Below are 19,783 nucleotides of genomic sequence, written 5' to 3' on the forward strand. Positions count from 1 at the left end.
GACTATGAAGGCTACTGGTGACTTTTAGTTTTCCCACTCCTCTCATATCATTTTTGCCACTCTGTCTGAATGTTAACTAACTTGAGTGTGGGAAAGAATATTTAAGTCACTCATTATCATCCGCATTGAATTTTAAAACTACTCTGAACGTAAGAAGAGACTCAGCCACACTGGTTATTTTAAGTATTTTCAAAGCAACAGGTTCATTTATATTCATCTTGTTACTTTCTGTTGTTGTTTTACATAAACAATTTGATACCGACTTCACCTACAGTGTATGATAATATGTATTATGTTTAATACATTGTCGTGTTATTTCCAAAAGCAAGCAACAGTCATTAGCTAACTGTATTATATTGTGGGGTTACATTAGCTAATGCTTCCGTTATTCTTCATCCTCAAGGCTTTTTCTCTTGTAACATACTGTTTAAAAAGATGACTACTCTAACATGAATCAGTATCATATCAGTATGATTTTTTTATAACAAGCTAAAAAAAAATTATATCAGAACTAATAACATTTTATTTAGCATTTTTATCTGTAGCCTAACACTGTAGCGTAATAATGGAGCCAACTAGCTCCACTATGCAATAGGAAAACGGTGAGATTTATCTTTAGCCTCAGTATTTTGGCATTATATACGCATATTTAAGACCTTCCTAGGCTTTCTGCCTCTAAATGAATCAGCCGGAAACAATATAAGCTCAGCTGGACTCAACTCACAGAGTTCAAGCATTAGCATTTAGCAAAATCCACACGTCGACTGTAATTTAGAGGCCTGCTTTTGTTTTACTTCTGCTTCTCATCAAAGACCTGCAGATTTACATCTGTAAATCTGCACATTTTCAGTGGTAAATCTGTCCCCCCTCACCACCATCCACCCACCCTTAGAGAAGTCCACCTCCCGGGAGGTTTTATTGTCTGAGCGGCCGTTGCCGTTCCCCAGCTGAATATAGCTGTGGCTTTTTCTCTCTGCTACCAGCCACATCATCAGCCATGTTCATCCAGAAATTGGACCGCTGGGAATTGCGGAGGGTCTCTAATGGAGAGTCGGGAAACCTCTTCCATCTATCGATCGTTTGTTATCGCTCTCCTCCTCTTCCTCTCCGTACAGCTTACCTATCTTGATTTCCCCTCTCGGCCTCTGCGGTGTCTTTTGTGTTTCTGCCCTTTGTTTCACTTTCTCTCACTCTGTAGGTGTTGTCTGTTGTTTATCATCCAAACGCACATGTCCAAAAGCATCACATCACACACACACACACACACACACACACACACACACACACACAGAAATGTACTGTTTGTGTGGATATTACACCTGTGTGTGTATTCTCTCTCCAGTGTTGAAGTTGTTGAAAATGGCAACTGGGATGAGAGCTCTGCTAGACACAGTGGTCCAGGCTCTTCCTCAGGTATGTGTCATCACACACACACACACACACACACACATATCCTCCATGAGCTTATCACAAGGACGCACAGGAGTTAATTAACATTTGGGAAATGATAAACGACCGTCGATAGAAGCTCCCTGAGAGTTATGACTTTCAGGAAGTCGGGTTATGACTATATTTTTGCCCCCAGTGTTGCGACACCTTGTTAACTTTCCCCCGCTCCTCTCGCTCATTCAGGGGAAGTAAAAGACCTTTGTGGCATTAATGTAAGATTTTTCATTCCCACAACTGTTAATGAGACAAGAGCAGCTAAAAAGTTCCTTTCCCTCAGTACACAAAAGACTTTCTATTCTTTCACCTTTACTCAGATCCATATAAATTAAAGTTTTTGCCTGTCCTGGAATTTGAGGAATTTTGAGACTTGCTATTATAACCAGTTTAATGACTCTCTAGTGACCTCAGTAAATGTCAGGGGATTTTACAAAAAGATCGCTATGTGGGAAAATTTGTTTTATATGTTTTGGTGACATTGTCTGAAGTGGAAACATCGGCAATAGTAATACTTTCTGATCACAGACTTCATTTTTTTGGAAAATGATGAAACAGACAGATTTTTACACCTGAGTCCTAACCCCCTCACCATGTCAGGATGACCTGCTGCTTTGTCCCTGTCTAAGCTTCAGTTTGTCTTTGTCTGCCTCCATTTGTTCAGTTATCAATTAGCTGTGTTTCTCGTGTCTGGAGCGGTGTCTGTATTCAATGATGAAGACAGATTACACATAGACCAGTTAGTGGCAGACAGAAAGATTTTTAGTCAGATAAATGATAAAGAAGCTTTGGCGCTATTGGTTTGATGAATGATTGAACTGATCGGGGGGGGCTTTGGATGTTCTGTAATCAAATATGCCTGCCCATGAGTACAGCCAACCAGAGATGTCGTACCCGCTGCCATTTAAATGCACAAATGGTGATTTTACTTTGTATATTAAAGGACAAGGCTGCTGATGATCTATATCTTTGTTATTGAAAATCCCACAAAAACTGTCAGTCCATCTCTCAGCACTGTCTGACTTCTCTAGTCAGTCCATGACTCTCAGACATAAGCCCATTCACAAATATATATTTTCATCTTCTTTTTATAAGACTGAATTCTTTCCTAAAACAGCTGGGAACTGTAGTCCTCAGCTAATGTCAGAACCGTGTGTGTCTGCGTGTGTGTGTGCGCGTGTGCGTGCCCATGTTTAACATAATGAAGGAATAAGCGTGTCATTCATTAACGCCATCAGAGCTCTGTGGCACAGAGGAATAAGCAGGATTTATCAGGCTTTGGATACACAGTCGATACTTGTTAGTAGGATAGATTAGCTCATAATGAATCATTTTGGTCTGGTCGATAAGAAAAATACAGAAAATATTTCTCTGTGCCAGTTTATTGTTTATGTTTTGGAGGTGGTTATGGGACAAACAGCAGTCTGACCATCTGCCCAGCACATCAGTGCAGCGTCCCTGCTGGTTACCTGGCAACCTCGCTGTGACAACTAGACCCCGGGAGGTCACTGCGGCCAGCTGCAGCGCACAGAACAGAGTCTGAGGACAGAAACCATAAGTCTGTTTACACAAACTCTACACTGGCACATCACAACGGAAACAAAAAAGATTGAATAGTTTCTTAATGTTTTCAAAAACTACAAAAAAAATGATGATAACCAGAAGTTTGTTTTTGATATTACAACAAATCCTGTCTAACTGCAAATAGAGCTAAAGCTATAAAAGGTTTATAGCTTTAATTCCAATTGTGTTTTCCATTAGTACCTAATAAACAGATGGGAGGATTTTTAAAAATGATGCTTGCAGAGATAAAATACATCAGATTGTAAACATGAGATTGCAAGGTCACAGAACTGAAATGTGGAAAGAGCTGCTTTCTTTCTTCTCACAGCACCAAGGCAAGATGACACGTCATTATTCATCTTATGCCTCTTCTCGGGGTGAAATATATCTTTTGCTTTTGGTGCATATATAAAAAAAAAAAAAGAAGTAACTGAAACTCTGCCTCGGTTTTCCTTTTCATGACATTATGAAGCTCTACATCTTTTTTTTTTTTTTTTTTTTTTACTGTGAGCAAACCAGAGAAAACTACACTAATAGATCTGGACTAGCCGCTCTCTTCAAAACAGCTTTTTATTAAAGACATTTGTAATGGCATGATTCTGTCTGCTGCCAGAAGTGGATTTTTTTCTTTTGGTTCTGCTGCATTACCGATGCTCCGACTGAGCCCTCTGGGAGGAGTTTTGTCTCCCTGATGTTTGGGTAGGAAAAGCATACGCGCACAAAGACACAAAGATATACACATTAACACAAATAAACACAGGATCACACACTGAGGGAAAATTACAGTCAATGAGCACCCCTTCCTCAAATCAATAGTCCCTTTTCCCATCTACTTGAACTTGTTCTCCACTGTGACACATTTTATTGGTTTTGTTGGTTCTTGTTTTTGAGGTTAAAGCAACAAAAATACACATCTCGCTAATAGGGGTTGTGAACATTACCACACACAAACACAGGATCAGTAGGAAATAAAAAAAAATTATCCAGATTTTTTGAACATGGGTAAAGATATGAACATGTAAGGTCATGATGGAGTAAAATAGAATAAAATCAGACGGTAAATCAACAGCTGTGCTAAAGGTCAAGCCAAAAGTTATGGGGGGTTTTTTCTCCTGTGATGAATTAATGACACTGAAAAAGATCTTTTCATCACTCTTTCATCACTGTATCAAGTCAAACCAATATCATGACCTGTTACATAATGCAGAACCTCACTCAGCTTCATTTTTCAGAGGCTTTATATTCTGCTGGATTAGTGGGGAATTGAGACTTCAAGAATCGTGACATGTTTTGTTTTTTTAAAACAAGGAAAAGAGGATGAGGTTTGACTTAATTAACATTTTATCAGCACTTGACTTTTCCTCTTAACTACATCCCCAACCAGAAGCAATGAATTGTACAAAGTGAAGCCATCACAAGTGTATTAACTTGCAAAGAAACCAGGAGCTCAGAATCTGCAGCACAGTTCCATTTGCTGATGTTTCACCAGTAATTTGCTGTCCTCAGACTCTAAAGGAAAAGGCACAGCATCAATGTATTTACAGCTTCTGGATCTGAAGTTAATGAACCACTGAAATAGAATAATACATACAATATCGTCATCAGGCCCCTTTTCTTAAATAATTCAGTTAATGTAAGCATGGTCATCAAGGTAAACTTAAACCATTAAAGTTGGATTTGCAGAAAAGTCACACAATATTAGAACCTATAGTTTACTTTAGGTGAAATATCAATGTCAGTATGAAGAGTCAAATATTTTTGCTGGATATGTGAGAGAGTATTAATAAGAGAGTATAATAAAAACAAAAAATTAATAATAAAAAAAAACTTTAACCTTAAAAGCATCTTGAGCAACAGCACAATTGTTAGCAAAAGTTTTTAGCACTTAACGAAAGCCACTCAGGCTCTGAACCTGTTTCCAAAATGATTGAATTAAAATATAGCAGATTTAAAGTAAGCACTTAGAGAAACCAAATCGTGCAATGTTGGATGTTGGGTCTGTTGCATTGCTGCTTTGTTGTGACATCACAAAGTTACAGAAGTCCTGACGGCTCGTTTTAAAGCTCAGTTTCTGAATACAGGCTGTGTGCATTTCTCTGTGGACTGAGGCTTTGACACTTTCACAGTATTGATATAGAACCTAGACCTGCTTTACAATAAAAAAAAAAATTTAAAAACATGGAAATCTCACTTTATACAGTATAGGACCTTAAAAATGTAAATTCTCAATCTGATTGCTTGTTTAGGCACTGACATCCTCAGGATCCTCTTTCTCCTCCTATTGTTCTCTGTCTGGAAAAAGTCAAAGACCCACTTTACCTGAGAATATTTGAACCCCTTTACCCAAAGGATCTGTTCTTTCACACAGAGTGGATGTAATGACTTTTCACGTGTCTGTCTGACTTGTGTCGCGTTACGAACCAAATTTCCTGCAAAATTGCGGCAAAAAGCATGTCCCAGCATGACACAGGTGACTGAGTCAAGGTTTCATTAGTCTAAATACAGAAAAAAACAAGCTCAGTAAACATTGTTAAAAGTTTGCAGAGCAGCGCAGGTTGGTTCACTATGGAAACCAAAAAGGTATAAATATCAAAGTCTGCTCTAACTGTGTTTCCCACAAGCTTCTGTTGCCTAGTTGCCAGCTCTAGTGCTTTATACCCATCCAGCAAACTGTTTCATCCCTCTGGTGTACTTTCACTCTCTGCTTGAGGGATCCAAAGACACCGGTTGAAGCTTAAGTTACATGCTGCATCTGCTTCAGGGCAAATTGTAGCTTTTAATAGTCACCAGGAAACATCAACATGCATGACTGGGGAGAGAGAGAAAGCTGTCCGCGGGCTTTGCCTAACCCCCTTCAAATTTTTCCCAGTCCTCTCTCCCTATAATTTCCTCTCTTTCTCCCCTATTTCACCCTCTCCTTCAATAAAAAAGAAAACTTTACATCGTAGTCTTTCCAAATCCACTCTCTCAGTTTATTTGCACATCTAATGGAATTCAAGCGTCACATATTCAAAGGCACCCCGTCGCCTTCCCTGTGAGGTGACTTAGCTAATGGTATTCTGCTTAGTGCCCGCTATTGCACCCCAGGGGGTCCTCTACCCATTTGCATTGCATATCACTATCTGTGAACGCTTTGAGTCTCTACACGGTTGGATTCACGCCTGTTAAGAAGTCAGCAAGTGAAATTTTCCTGCAAAACCGTGTAATAGCGTGATTATCCTTGATTTGAGGCAGGGAGGGGTTTTTGTTGTGTTTGCTTGAATTGTGTTTTGCTGCTATTTCTGATCTGATGAAATGTTTGCAGGATCCTGTTATGTGCCGGTTCACTTTCATGACCTTTGGGCCTTAAATAGAAACATTCCAAACCTAATGCAGCGTCTCCAAAATGCACGAGAATCAATTGTAGAATCAGCCTGTTTTCACATTTCGTGAAAAGTAAAGCCTTTCTGTTCAGGATGTTGTCCGTCCAGCTGGGTGGGGAACACTCACCAAGAGATGCTTTCTGCAGGAGATCAAACACATCGTAGATTATTTAGCAGCGCCTCTGCTTGTAGTTTGTCATGTCTGCAATGAAACCTTCCTCTTGTCTCCTCCTAGAGCTTCAGTAAATGCTGTGAACAGAGAAACATACTGGAATCTAGTGTCAGGAAGCAGTTTCTTGTATCAGGATGAACATCACCATAATCATCTATTCTCTGGTCATGTCATGAGTCAAATCATGTTAATTGAACCCAACAGCTGGTTTCACAAAGACAGACTTTGACTATGGCTTAGATATAACAAATAGTCAGACTTCAGATAGACTAAATTCATCCGTTGCATGAAACACTTTAGTTCTTGACTATCTTAAAGGCTCTGTGGATGATCGTCACTGCCACTAGGTGTTGCACTAGACCACCAGCATCTCAAACCAAAAAAAAAAATACTTTGTTGCTACACCTCCAGTTGGCCGATAATCCTCATGGCTCGTGCACTTGCTCTGGTCTCATCTCTGTCTTTGTCCAAGGCCTTTTTAGCCAAAAAAGTGTTTTTTTCAGTAAAGGAAATTCTGGCAGGTCAGGTTCACCTGAATGCTGTGTACTGCACTGTGCCATCTCACCTGTGGGCAGTTCCTGCATCTTTACATAGGGAGGGCCAGTGGTTTAATGGGGAGGAACTTGCACGCAGTAACATGCACATGCTGCCAGACTGGCTCCCACAACACAGAGCAGAGAAACTCAGATTACAACAATCACAGAGGGGGTGTGACTTTGTTCTCAACTCAGGATGCCATTACTCCACTAAATCGTTGCATAGAGAATAGTTGTTTGCCACTATATTATTGTTTTCAATCTTATTTACAGAACCTTTAAGATGGAATATGGTACAATGCATTCTTGGTAAATTAAGACTTTAAAAAAAATGGCTGACCAAGGGCCAAGTATAACAGTTGCTGTATCAGTATTTGCAAAATCCAACCAACCATATACCTAACAATAGAAGTATGCCTGCTAGAGTTCTGTGAAAAACAAGGATATACGTTACCTGTGTTAATATAATGTGAATTTCTCTTTGTGTGACAGGTGGGAAATCTTGGTCTGCTCTTCATGTTGCTGTTCTTCATCTATGCTGCTCTGGGGGTGGAGTTGTTTGGAGAGTTGGGTAAGATCTACCATCAACCTGTTGTTAATCAAGAGATAAAAACATTTTATCAACTGCGGCTAAAACAAGATATGACATATCCCCCTTTCAATTATATCCTTTTTTAAGCACTGTCATTTATTATCACAACACTATGTGACTCATCAGCAGCCATCAGGGCTACTAAATACTAACTACAGTACTCAATTAAATGTGTTTTGTTACTGTCCAAAGCAGACCATTTCACAACTCTCAAAACAATTTAAACTTGTGATCTGTGAGATAATCTGCAGAGAAGTTTGGCATAACCAAGGCTTCACTCTTTAAACACTTTGTCTCCTCTTCCTTCCCTCATCATGTCACCTCTCAGTGTGTAACGCCGACTACCCCTGCGAGGGAATGAGCCGCCATGCCACCTTTGAAAACTTTGGAATGGCCTTCCTCACACTCTTCCAGGTTTCTACTGGTGACAACTGGAACGGCATCATGAAGGTACCAGTTTCATGTAGTCATACCTCGACTTACCTTGACTTATCTCTTCACATTTGGCCCTTGGACTGGGCTCTGTAATCGACTGAGCTGTTTGGTTCTTATATTCCTCACTGCCATCTCATCTCCTATAGTTGTGACCATGCAATTTCTTTCATATGAGGGTCGACCAGAAAAAGAGAGCAGTTTGAAGCGGCAGAGTCTAGAAATCTTTTTACTTTTTGAGCTGCCCAAATATATTTTACATCAATCTCAGCTCAGACAGAAGCTGGGACGCGGTTGTAATTGAAGGTCTTCACTTCACATCCCAGGAGCAGACAGTGTTTAGGTGAGGGGGAATGAGTGAGTAATGAGTGTGTCCTTCAGCAGAGGAATAGTGTTTGAAAAAAAAAAAAGTAAACGTAGGCTCAACCAAACCTTTTAAGGGTGAATAAAGATTAAGATTTGCTCCGACAATATACAACCATTTGATCCTCCCCATCACTCTCATCTATCACCTCAATCAACTCTCCAATCACACCCGAAGTACCTGAGCTCTTAAAATTTTATCACAGCCCATATCCGACAGATAGTTAATCAGTGCTGATGAGGCTCTCAGGAACGAGCGCCTGGCTGTGGATGAAAAAGGGAAGACAGACGTCAGATTTTTGGGACGCCCTGAGCTTTCAACGAGCTGGAGAGTGACATTAAAAATCGCTTCAACAGTTCTCTTTCATTGAACAGAAAGACATTACTCTTCAGACTGTTCCCATTAAAACCAACACAATTGGTCAATATTGGTTTATACCTCTAAATTGTGTTCTAAATTGCTCATCCTAAGTTCATCACTCTGAAATAAAGGGTGAATCAGTCAACTGGTTGATTAACTGGATGATTCAACAAAAGTCGTCTAATTCAGTAACAGTATGAGTCAAACATCGAGCAGAATTCAGCTTCTCAGATGTGTTGATTTGCTGCTTTTCTTTGTTTTCTGTCGTTGTGGATTGAATCAAATGTCTTTGGGTTTTGCAAAAAACAACAACATCAAAACAAGACTTTCAGCTTTGGGAGATTGTGATTGGTGCTTTACAATTTTCTGATATTGGATTGACATAACAATGAATTACACTGAACAAAAATATAAGTGCAGTACTTTCGTTTGAGTTGAAGTTGAGTTAAAATTAAAGATCTAAGACTTTTTCTAACCACACAACTTGAATTTTCATCGCAAAAAAGTTTAAGTCTGTGTTGGGGAGCGTTTCTCAGCTCATCCACCTGACAGTTGTGGCATACCCATACAGATGTGATTTTTGTACATCGCGCTGCAACATGAGGTGATGGCGGCAGATGAATGGCACGACAATGTATCTTTTGTGTTCATAGAAAAAGTCTTTGATCTTTTATTTCATCATGAAGTACTTTTAGAGTGAAGGCAAAACCGTTGCATTTATATTTTTGTTCAGTATAAAAAATAATGAACAGATTAACTCATATTTAAAATAGTGGTCCCTTGGAACCATATTTCTTCATCTTCATTTGATTGATCTCCACCCTGTCCCCTCTCCCATTTCCTTCCATCTCCCCATTTTATCCACCCACCACTCTTCCTCAACCCCTAAACTTTCCCAATCCTCCACCCCCCTCCAGGACACACTGAGGGAGTGCCCGCCAGGCCGTCCGGGCACTGACTACGGCTGCCACGCCGGACTGCAGTTCATCTCCCCCATGTATTTCGTGTCCTTCGTGCTCACAGCTCAGTTCGTTCTGATTAACGTGGTGGTGGCCGTGCTCATGAAGCACCTGGACGACTCCAACAAGGAGGCGCAGGAGGACGCCGAGATGGATGCCGAGATCGAGCTGGAGCTGGCTCAGGGAGGCCTCTGCTGCATGATGGGAGGCATCGGGGCAATCGCCGGGGCCACGGGTGGCGTTGTGAGCGGGGCGAGCGCCGGCGGGGGAGCGCCTGGTGGAATTGCAGCGGGGACAGTCGGGGGTCCCAGCGGAGGGGTGATGGCGCCGCTGCGAGATGGAGGAGGAGGCGGCGCAGCTCATGAGGGACACACAAACCATCGATGTCGGCTCCACTCTCCCGCTCAGGTAAGAGGACTCTCAGGCCTTTGAGAGAGCCGTTACTGCTGATACGGCAGCACTTTTAATAAAGCAGACTGATTGTAATTGTATTTTAGAAAAAGCTAAATGTTTTATTTAAACGTGAGGAAAAATAATGTTGTTAGTTCAACTGGTGCATTGACTGTTTTCACTGGAGCCACATTCAGATCAGTCAGCGATCAAACTCATCTGAGGTATTTATTAGATAATGATACCTGTTTTTATTGAGCATTACTGTATGTACCTGTCATGAACACCAATGTGCACACTGCAAACATCCAGGGCTCTGTGTTAACAGTCCACAGCACATGGTGTAAACTGGGTGGTGCAAATCACTTTTGCAACAGTCGCTTCGTCGAACACATGTTTCAAAAGAGTTGAACTCAATCTCTTAATTATTGATGGGAGTGTTTTGGGCATAACATACAATAAACCAATCAGAGCCATCTCTCTTTCTCTTTAACAGCCAGGGGCTGATTGCACCTTGGTGGATTGATACTATAATGGTGCAGTTGGATTCTTTTTATTGTGACTGACCAGTGAGCCCAGTCCTGACACACAGCACACAGCAGCTCTGTGTTCAGATGATAGAGGCAAAGACAGGCTGAGCTGTGCGCAGATCCACAAAGAAATAACAGCACAAGTCACGTTAGACGTGTGAATAAACTTTGGGTTCATTATCAAACTGTGGTGGACGAATTTAGTTGATGAATGGGAAACACTGTAGAGGATACACTGTGAAGATAGCAACGCGCCAACAATGTGCTGAACGGGAAAAGGACAGCTGTGTCTGTCTGAAACTAGCAAAGACTCTTGCGTTGTGGTGTAAGATGGGGCTCTTAACATGTTTGGTCAAACATTATCAACATGATGATTTAAATCCCTGCCAGGCAGCCATGACTGGGTGATTTATAGGTGAAAAGTTTACTTACTTTTATATAACCATTAAAATGACTGTTAAGACCTCATATTGAAATGTTGTTGAGCAACTATGATGTTTAACTTTCCAGCCAAACTTTGGCATGTTGACTGTTTTTGGCCTGCAGATCACCAGATCACTTCTTACACACAGACATTCATCTGAATACATTCACGTGTTAGCAACAGTATTCATGCATTGAAAAGATGCTGGATTCTTCTGAAGAGTAGCACTGACAAAAACATTTGAAGACAAATATCTTGTATATATTGGATTGTAATGTGGTTTGAGCAAACGTCATGGCCACTTCTCATCAGAAGCTAATCACGAGGAATCATGGGAGATGAGTGATGGGCTCTGAGACTGGTGGTCTCCTCACTGCATTACATCCTCTCTGAATCCAGACAGCCGAGCCAAACACATGAATTCAACCATTTGACAATATAATCACAAAATCACCTCATCACATCTAATTATTCACTGCACCGGTGCAGTGAGTACAGTACAGTTCAGTAGTAACAGTGTAGCAGCGCTTCAGTCGCAGTCACAGCCCAAGAGGTGTTTTATTTTGACGCTCAAGAGTTTGATCCATGGCAACAGCTGCTGTTTCACCACGAGTATGAAATTTACATGCCAACGACTGTTTTGATTTGTCTGGAAAAAAAGCTTCATTCACTGGTTTCTGCTTCTCCAATGTGAGGATTTGACGTTGAGCGGCTGGAGACTGCACTGTGCAGATGTTAAGTTGGGCTGCCGGAACTTCTTAACTTAAGAAGAAAAAATGAATTAGAAAAGAAATAATTTAGATCAATAAAGAGAATATTCATTGCAGCCAAACTGATAACAAAACACGGGGCGTCAAGATGAACCACTCATACAAACAGTGTTGTTTTCTAGAAACCAGGACTTTGTTGTGTGAGCTCTCGTAAATGAACAAATAGTTGACCTCTCACCTCGTTTGGCTCATGAGTAATACTGCCTTAATCTGAATGAATTTGGATTTTAAAAAGCCTGTGAAAGACAAATCAAATAAAATAAAAACACACAATAAAATAAACTTAATGCAAAATGATCAGATCTATTCGGCATCTTTGTCTTGTTTTGCCAATTTACTGAGAAATTCAGCAACTGTTCTTTGATTTTTATTGGATGATGTTGGCAGCTGAAAGACTCCAGTTTAGTTGTCAGAGAGAAGTCTCTCACTGGTCTTTCTGTAGGTTGCTGTCGGGGTGAGCCCCCCCCCCCGTACTCGACAGTGTAATATCACCTGCTGCACATGCTCATAATTTCCTCTCTTGTGTCTCTGTGATTGTCTCGTCCCCTGGGACACCTCCATTCTCACTCAGACCATTCTGCTTTAGTGAAATACTTCATGGCATCTAACTTCAGGACCCACTCTGTATTTGTGTCACAGCGAGCTGCTCTGATGACACATTGTTGGGTTCACGGACAGCACTTCTGTTAAGTTCTTGTCTGGTGATTCACTAAAGCAGGACTTTGTGAATGAAACCATAAATGGGGAATATTAAGCCTCAACAGAGAGGCGTCAATTACGCAAATCTCACGAAGACACGCCTCCTCCTGACGACTGCTGTTCATCAGTTTGAAAGAAGTTATTAATGGCTAGTTTGCACAGAGAGTTTGGTGAATCAGACCCAGTGAGTAAACAGGCTTTGGGCCTATTATGATACTAAACTAAGCAGCACATGATTGACATGTCGATGCTGGCAAGAGTTTCATTAACTACAGCAACAGTTGGTGCTGAACATCCAGCCAAACTGTGTGAGACTGTGCAGCATCTGCAGTTGTTTCTATTCATGAAGTACAGCTGCTGAACCTGTGCAAATACAGTGTATTGATCATTTTTACACACAGGCATACAAACATGCTAAACCACACACACACACACACACACAACACTAAAAACCTACAAAGAAAACCCAAACACACACATAGATGCAGAGATATTAAAGGGCCGCTGTCTCCATCATTCTTAAAATGCCACAGCTTCCTGATTGCTGTGTCTTAAACGGCCAGTCAGTGCAAGCTGCGTTTATAATCAGAGGAAATGTTAGCACCTGCACATGAGAACAGGTATTTCAGAGCTCGCCAAGGCAGAGAGAAAGAAACGAGTAAACAAACACACAGAGGCAGAAATAAAGGAGAGGATGGGATGAAGATGAGAGAAACGTGGAAATGGACAGAGGGGAAAATATAGAACAAATATATATGAAACTGGAGAGCAGCATAAAAGGAGAGATGTCGGTTGTTTGGGAAATTGAACAAGTGAATTGCTGCAGCAAGTGAATGAGCAAATGGCTGAATGAACGAGGGACTGACTGTGTTCGACTTATTGAATCAGTTGCCTGGATGCAGCTTACTGACTGAATGATCGTCCTGAGGTGTGTTTGCAGTGTCGTGTTTACTCCTTAACCGCAGTCTGTTTCCCTAGACGTGACCCCTGGAAACACAAACACTGATTACACAGCCAGACCAACAAAGAGGAGTCGCAAAGGAACAAATGAAACGAACTGAGTAAATACAGGAAAATACAATCTTCCTGCACCGAGACAGAGATTAGCATTCATCAAAAATATGTTTTTCTTTGCTAATATACACTGAAATCTGGACAAAGAAGTCAAAAAATTGAGGGAAAAATACTAAGCGTAAAAACGAAAAATTGTGAACGAAAGGCTTAAACCTCTGCAGACCGAGCTGCATGTGAGTCAACTTTAAGAGTGAGATGAACTTAAATCTACATTTTTTCACTACTTAGGAGCAGTGGAAACAACACTAATAAACACCTTTTAAGTGAATATGGCAAACTTGAAACATAGAGCAACATTAGCTTTCATTTGCAGTCATGTTTCCATCTATCTGATGAATTCAAGGGCTGGATCATGCTAGTAAAGGAACTAACATGCGACATTTCATTGTTACGTATCAAATGAAGAAAGTGAGCTAGGACGAGAAGCTGAAACCCTGCTTACTTTCACACCTACGCACACCTTGCCAATCTGGAATGATTTCCAAAAGCTGTTCGTACATCCTCTGAATAAGCAGTTCTGGTGGAGGATACCGGTGCCTTAATTCTAATATTTACTCTTGTTTTTGCTCCATTTTCAGCTGCTAAATGCTAGCACTATGTTCACCAGCTAGCTGCAGATTTTCTCTGCTGTTTGGTGCTGGACAGGTAGCACATGATACGTTCATAAGAGCTTTTTTTTGCAACACTGATGACAGGGCACACGGTAATTTCACCCACTCTCAAAATAAAAATATCGATTATAGCAGCTTTAAGCTAAGTTGGCTATGTTGCTTTGCACTAAGGCCTGAAGTTCTTGCAGCTACTTTCAGTCTATTTTGGATCATTGATTCAGTTTTCAGGATTATGTTTAGCGCTTGTTCCACTGCTCGGAAGTGGCCAAAAGAAAGTAAATGGCTGTGGCTGAAAACAGCACACACTGGAGGATTTTATCTCTCTGTTGTCATTACCAACCAGCCCAGACTTTGTGTTATCACGTGTAAACCTACAAATTAAAGTAAAATCAGCGCTATAATCACCATGTGTGTCCTTCACCTTAAGCTAAAGTAACAGGAGCTGGGATCCCTTCAAGCAACAAAACTTTTGGTTCATACCAAAGGAAATGAAGTTTGTCATCCATCTTAAAGAGTGACACTGAATCAATGGGTGAGAGAGGAGAGAACAGAGAGAGAGAGGCTGACTGTGGAAGGGATGGGGAGATGGTGAGTGGGCGGCAGGGTCTGCCACAGTCTCATTGTACTTATAGCTTATTGTCTGTCCACCTACTGATATTTTTAACAAGACAGATCATGTCTTTCTATGTGCACTGCTTTTTGAATCTCTATTCTGATTAGCCAGCAATGATCCTGTCAGAATATAAGCACAGTGTTTGGCCCGTTTTATCTTGAGATGTCTTATTTTTTCAAGGAACACTTGGTGAACAAAACCAGAGTCAAGACCATGCAATGCAATCAGTAACAAAATTAAGTAAACGTGAAGCTTTGTATAAACCTAAATAAACAAAAAGTCCAAAAACCAAACCTGATTGACCAAATTTCAAACATTACAAGCAGTAAACTACAGCTTCTTATTGATACTGTCACAAAATCTTCCATTGATCTTGTCACAAGTTCTTCTCCTGATTAAAAGTTTGAAGGTAAATCCCGGCTGTGTCTGATCGATTAAGAGGAACACGGTCTTTTTCATTTATCGTCTCACGGACAAGTAACAAAAACGAGTTAAGAGCTCATAGTCTTACCGCGAGCACAAATCAACTGTGAGCATTTTCCCTTATAGATGAGGGCAAACAAACCAGCAGAAACACAATGCTCATTATTTCAGTCCTATTACCATATATACGCTCTATAGTCAGAGTGAAGACAACTCATTAGATTTCCAGAGGTCACTGAGGCTCCCCGTGGAGACAAGTCAGGCATTTTTGAAATTAATGTACAGCTCATATGAGAAAGTTGAGAGTTCATTAAAAAAAGAGAAATAAACGCAGTGTCAAAATAAGGATCTCTCCGTTTTTTCTGCTGCATTATGCGAACGATGAAGATAAGAACTCAGCTGTAGAACCTCAGCCCTAAACTGTAAGTCAGTTCCAAACAATGTCCATCCATGTTTTCTAGAAAGCTAATTTGAAGAAGGTGCAACATCTGGAATAAGTGAATTTCCCAACAAAAGAGAGAACAATATTCAAATTACTCTGATCAGATTACTGTTAAATGACTCAAAAACACAAAACATTTTTAGATGATGGAAAAGAAAGTGAAATTTAGAGACACCAAGAGAGAAAAACACTCATAGACAGTTTGACAAGAGCGAAACAGATGCAGTTTTTAGCAAAGGTTAGATTTACATCACCTATAACACAAGACAAACTGGCATACTTGGATTGGATTGGTTGGATTTTGGTTACTTAACAACACAACATAAAACAAACAAAATATCAACGTCAGCTGTCGTCAGTTTTCTACGTAAAATTGATGTTGGCATTAGACGCTGTCCTGACATTGAATTTTGGTCACCTGACATCACCTCACAACCTACATTCAACCAAATACCAGCATCTAATGACGTTGGTGGCCAGCTTCATGTCTGCAGGGCTCGTGTCCAGTGCCACACTGCCACTTCTGCTGCCGTTTCTATAGCATTTAATAATCTGTAGATATATGTGTTTTCCAGTTGAAATCTACACATTAGACCATGATGTTGATCATTTAACTCGCAAACTCACTTCATCACATTTTTGTGGAATGTTAGTAGTTAGTATTTTAGAAATATTAAAGTTCAACTGTATTTATCATGATCTACAAATAGAGGGAACTGTTTCTTTAAGTCATCAACTAATGAATTTGAAGCAAAAAATGTGTAAATAATTAAGCGTCTGCAGAGTATCAGTGATCCACAGTGTGGGGTTCAGAGTGGATGAGAGCATTGCTGGATGGCAGAAACCAGATGGCAGCACAGGGAATCAAACAGGGTCATGGGCACCATTACCACAGCCGAGGCCCCCAGCTTAGCCAATCAATCAAGCTGCCTCAACCCCTCACTGTGCATCTCCTGGCACCTGAAGCACAGTGTGTGTGTGTGTGTGTGTGTGTGTGTGTGTGTGTGTGTGTGTGTGTGTGTGTGTGTGTGTGTGTGTGTGTGTGTGTGTGTGTGTGTGTGTGTGTGTGTGCGTGCGCTCATAGTGCATCACAGGGTGCTGCCAAGGTCTGGCTATTGACTGTGGCTGCCCTCTTCACCTCACACCCTTTAGTAGTAACTCTCATATGGAGAGAAGGAGCAGAAAAAGAGCAGGCACTGGGGGGAGGAAGCAGTGTGAACTTTTGGACATGCAGAACAGGTGAGATGATGTGGAAAAATACAACTCGGAGTGGAAAATCCAGAAAGGTAGTGAGAGAGACCAGAGAAGAACAAGCTGACTGAGAATAAAATAAAATAAAGAAGAAAGAGAACAACAGAGACTGATCTATCTGCCAAAGTAATTTTGATTTTACATTAAAAAGTTTATAAGTAAAGAGACAATAAAAGAGATGATGGATGTGTTTAATCATGCTTATTCATCATTACATATACATTATATTAGATATATCATCAGTTCACAGTCTTTAGGAGCCTGTGTACTGCTGAATGTGTAGCAGCTTCGAGTCCTTGTATTCTGCACCTCCACCTTCATGTGGCTCCTTGGCTACAAAGTGAAACTGAAGAGCTAATTAGCTCCAAAGCTAATGAAGTACCAGCTGCTTAACATTATGCTTGTACTTGAACAAAACCCGCTGCCAACTGCTTTTTGTTAAATAAAAATGAATGCATCACGCAACAGCTGGAAGGGCCAAATTCTGGTTAATCACAACTTGCATATCACATATTTGTGTAATTTTGACCATCAATTTAAAGGAGCTATATGCAGTTTTATGATATTGCCACATAGCCAGTGTTAGCATTAACAGCTGTTTTGCTGTTCTTGAAGAAACTTTTCAGCACCAAACTTCATTCCTGTACTCGCCAGGAGCTGCCTTCAGAGGTGGAAGGCAACTGCGATGTTGACTCTTGTTTTGAATCTATTTTTATCACTCGCTTTCTTCCACTGAAGCTAGCGTGCTGACCAGCCCTGAAGAAGTAGCGCTGCTCAGAGGGCGTATTGTAACCTCCTGTTTTGAAAACGTGACAATGACTCTTGGCAAGTGACCATCACCACCACCAGCCTTTGGCAAGAAACCACTTTAGGTAGCAGAGAAAACTTACATATAGCCTCTTTAACTGCTGTGATCTTTAACTGTATCAACATTACTGAAAGTAAGCCTGACAAAGACACATGAGCAGTCACACAGAAGAAGTCTTTAGTTTAGTGTAGTATAGTTTTACCTCCCTCAAATTAAAGTGGTTTAGATCATAACTAGAAACTCAGACTCTAGTCTTGATAGTCTTTGATAGACCGAACAAATTGGTTTGATACCATCGAGGATCGGAAAATGCCTCGTCATCCGATACCAAATTTCATTACCTAAGGCGTAAGTGAGAAAATCTCATCAGTATCAGTGCATCGCCATCAGTACTCATATCAAAACTTTTGAACGATGTCCAACGCTGGTTTAGAACCTGTTGGATTTAATACTTATTCATTCATAGACTGGTGGTGGACGGTGAGGCCTGTGTTTATCTTGACATGAAACAACTGAGCTCATATAAAATACATAGAGGCTACAGAATGGGTGCATTTGTAACTGGAAGATTTCATGCATGGATTCGCAAAAGGATTTATCTCAGAATAATGTTGTGAATTTCTTTTGCTGAAATAATTGCTCAGATTAAAAAAAAAAAGAGCTCATATAGCCAATGATGGAGTTGTGATGCCTTTTAAAGCACAGCACAGACAGAACTGATCCACCCAAGGTTGACTGAGCTCAGTTTCCAAAAATATATCTTTTGGGGAAGAACATGAGCAGCTACCCTCCCGACCTTTCCCTCATTTGATTTTCTCAGTGCTGCTGACTTTGTCAAATCTTCACACAGGAATCTGCCAATTACTTCAGGCTCTGGTGTCATTCAGTAGGAAATCTGAGCCACCTACTGCTGCTCTAAAATCGACTGGTGTAAATTTTTTTTTTTTTTTTTTTGGGAGGGATCATGCAATTAATCTTACAACACTGACGCTCATCTGTCCCTCTGGCTCGGGCTGAAGTCACCGATCTCTGTCTTGCACCTGTCAGCAGCTGCTGAAAATAAGGCCAGCTCCGACAGATTGCAGTTAATTAAACAAGACAAGATTTAGTCATTACACATGTTGTACAAATGACGGAGGGAAGAAAGAATAAGACGAAGGGAGAGAGAAGGAGGAGGAGTAGGTGAGATTTTTGGCGGGTGAGAGAGACGGATGAGTCAGTGGCCGTGTTTGCTGTAAAACGTGCAGTAGTGGCTGTAAAATGAGTGAATGGCGGCAATGTTGAGTGGGTTGAAACAGAGGAAAGATGAATTCGCACAAAGACGTGGGACAGATTGACAAAGTGAGAGAAAGTCTTTGTGTCTGGAGAAACGAGAGAGCCTCAGGAAGAAACCTGACGAGAACGACCAGGAGGACTTTTACAGGCAGGTAGATAGGAAGGTACGTATTTTTGTGACAGTGACAGTTTTGGTTTCATACTAAATTGTGTCACTTTCCATTCTGTATGTAGAGTGAAAACAGCAGTGACAACTTAAAGAAATAGTTTGACATTTTAGGGTAAAAGGCTTATTCACTTACTTGTCAGGAGTTAGATGGAAAGACCAATCCTACGTCTGTGTGGTGAATTGGAAGCTAGAGCCAGCAGCCAGTTAGCTTAGCTTGGAAATAAAGACTAGAAACAGAGGAAATATTACTGTATCATGTTTGTTCAGAAAACAAAGGGACAAAACAACGATCCAGTGTTTCACAGAGGGTTATGAGCTGCACTTTTTCAGTCAGTATCTTCCTGGACAGAATGTATGAGTATTTTGGTCATGGGTTTCAAACACTTTCTGTAATAACATTTCAGCTTTTAGATGTTTTATCAGATATGGGTCTGTGGTCTAATTTGTGTCTGTTAAAGGGTCCTGGATGTGAAAAACTTCACACTATGTTGAATACATTTTGCAATACTAATGAGACGTTT

At 40.7% G+C, this 19,783-nt stretch overlaps 1 protein-coding gene across 2 annotated transcripts in view; it reads left to right on the forward strand.

Moving 5' to 3' along the window:
* The window catches only part of LOC139636023 (voltage-dependent T-type calcium channel subunit alpha-1I), a 142,838-nt gene that overhangs the window by 110,071 nt on the left and 12,984 nt on the right, over positions 1 to 19,783 (forward strand). For both annotated transcript variants that reach the window (XM_071503682.1, XM_071503681.1), the window contains 4 exons: positions 1,343 to 1,413; positions 7,569 to 7,647; positions 7,997 to 8,118; positions 9,742 to 10,191. In XM_071503682.1, the coding sequence (XP_071359783.1) occupies positions 1,343 to 1,413; positions 7,569 to 7,647; positions 7,997 to 8,118; positions 9,742 to 10,191 (722 nt within the window). The remainder of the gene's footprint in view (positions 1 to 1,342; positions 1,414 to 7,568; positions 7,648 to 7,996; positions 8,119 to 9,741; positions 10,192 to 19,783) is intronic.

The sequence above is a fragment of the Trachinotus anak genome, unplaced genomic scaffold (assembly GCF_046630095.1).
Source record: "Trachinotus anak isolate AG129_WGS33_773 ecotype Australia unplaced genomic scaffold, CSIRO_AGI_Tana_v1 ptg000019l, whole genome shotgun sequence".
NCBI classification, from domain to species: domain Eukaryota; kingdom Metazoa; phylum Chordata; class Actinopteri; order Carangiformes; family Carangidae; genus Trachinotus; species Trachinotus anak.